General features: G+C 52.2%; 1 protein-coding gene across 1 annotated transcript; it reads right to left on the bottom strand.

The window, feature by feature from the left end:
- Positions 1-1,073: 1,073 nt before the first annotated feature.
- Positions 1,074-1,370, bottom strand: NUPR2 (nuclear protein 2, transcriptional regulator). The gene is given in 1 exon segment (XM_007472376.1): positions 1,074-1,370. A coding segment is annotated over 1 exon segment (297 nt).
- Positions 1,371-1,760: the final 390 nt, after the last annotated feature.

The raw sequence follows: 1,760 nt of genomic DNA, 5'->3' as shown, positions 1-1,760 counted from the left end.
CTACCACTCAGAAGTTTGCTGAATGCCAGATTGATGAACACCCATAGCTAGGATTAAAAGTCAAGTTGCTCCTTCCAGAACACCACCCTTCTCCCCCAACAAAGGACTCACCGCTGGGCGCAGAGATCTGACTGAATGCAGAGTGAAGAGAAAGAAAAGAGACCCTGCCATACTCTGCATAATTTTTAAACTATAACCCCAGTTCTTGGACTTGGAGTTTGTGGGTGGTTCTGAACCACAGAAGGATGTCTACAGTTGACGAAAACTGTGATGCTGGGAAGAGTGAATGTTTTTGAGTATCTGTTATGCCAGGTTTTCTAATTAGCTGTATGACCTCTGGAAAGTTACTTGAATTCTGTGCCTCAGAATCCCGTCTGTAAAATGGAGATAGCATTCGCTTCAAAGGATTGCTGTGGGGTCAGCAGCGCAGAGAATTCCTTTGTTCTGCCCACATTCATCTTTGTGACCTCTTTGCAGATAAGAACTCAAATATTTGTGGACTTGAAACAAGTTACCACAGCAACTTAAAAAAAACAAAACACCAGAAGAGTTAAAATGCCATTCTTGCTGCTCTTTAATTAAAAGCCCTAAACAGGCATACCCACTTGGATGTTACTTAATTAACAATCAGTAAGGAAAAGATACTGAACGTAAGCGATGTCGAAAAGAAGTTCTGTTGACCAACATGGACTGTTCCCCTTAGGACCAGAGTTACAGCTGGAGTCAGAGAAAATACTTTTATCAGGTCCTTTGCGTATGGGTATACTGTTGAAAACCAGACAAAAACAAAAATCAATTCTCTTTAGTCCGTGCATAAACACTGGAAGTAAATCCCTTACTTGTATTTTTAGAAAGATGTTTTCTGCGTTTCCTAGCCCCTTCTACCCAACTAAAAAATTCCAAAAGGTAGAATTTTAACTGCCGCCGGGCGACAGGCTGGGAGTTTACGGGGCCCAGCTAATGACTCGCTACGCGGGGCAGCCTCAGGAGGGGGCGACTGTGCCCCGTTCGAGTCGCAGGGGGCGGACTGGAGCGTTACCAGGGCGCTCGCGCGGGCCCGCACGCACCAGCGCTCAGGCGAGACGGGTGCGCGGCCGGGGCTGCAGCTGGCGCTGGCGACGCTGGCGCTGGCCGTTGAGGAGCTTCTGCGCGATCCTGCGCTCGTGGCCGCCGGGCACCCACCAGTTGGTGCGCAGGTCCCGCTCGCGCCGCGTCCGGCCCTTGCTGCGCCCGGCCCCGCAGGCCGGGAAGTCGCGCAGGTAGCAGTAATCCGGACAGTCATAGAGCTCCTCCTCGGAGCCAACCAGCGGCCATGCTTCGGGTGGCGGCGGCTAGGCCTGACCCTGGACACCAGGAAAGGCCGGGTCCATCGCGCCTGGCCTCCAGATCTGCCGCTTGCGCGCCAGTGCGCGCGAGTTTGTGGAGGCCCACCCCCCAGCGCTTCGATTGGCTCCGCCGAAGGGGGCAGGGCCTAGGGCTGACGTCACAGGACCGGGAAGGTACTCAGCGCGAGGCCTCTGCGATCTGGCACCTGGAACCGTGATCGTTTCCTCCATCCCGGCCTGTGCGCCGCCTGAGCGAGAAGGGTATTTGGCAAAATTCGATCAAACACTTGTTTATGTCGGTCAAAAGTGGGACATTATCCAAGTATCAAGTGTGAGGGAGCTGTGCATTCCTCCGGCAGACTTTTATCAGCATTGAACATTTTGTTAGGCTATTTGATGACAGGAGTAAGTGCTCAATAAGTGATGCAAAGTGAA

Source organism: Lipotes vexillifer, unplaced genomic scaffold, assembly GCF_000442215.2.
Source record: "Lipotes vexillifer unplaced genomic scaffold, Lipotes_vexillifer_v1.1 scaffold426, whole genome shotgun sequence".
Classification (NCBI taxonomy): domain Eukaryota; kingdom Metazoa; phylum Chordata; class Mammalia; order Artiodactyla; family Lipotidae; genus Lipotes; species Lipotes vexillifer.
The sequence above is the reverse complement of the archived record's forward strand: the minus strand, read 5'-3'. Positions and strand labels throughout refer to the sequence as shown.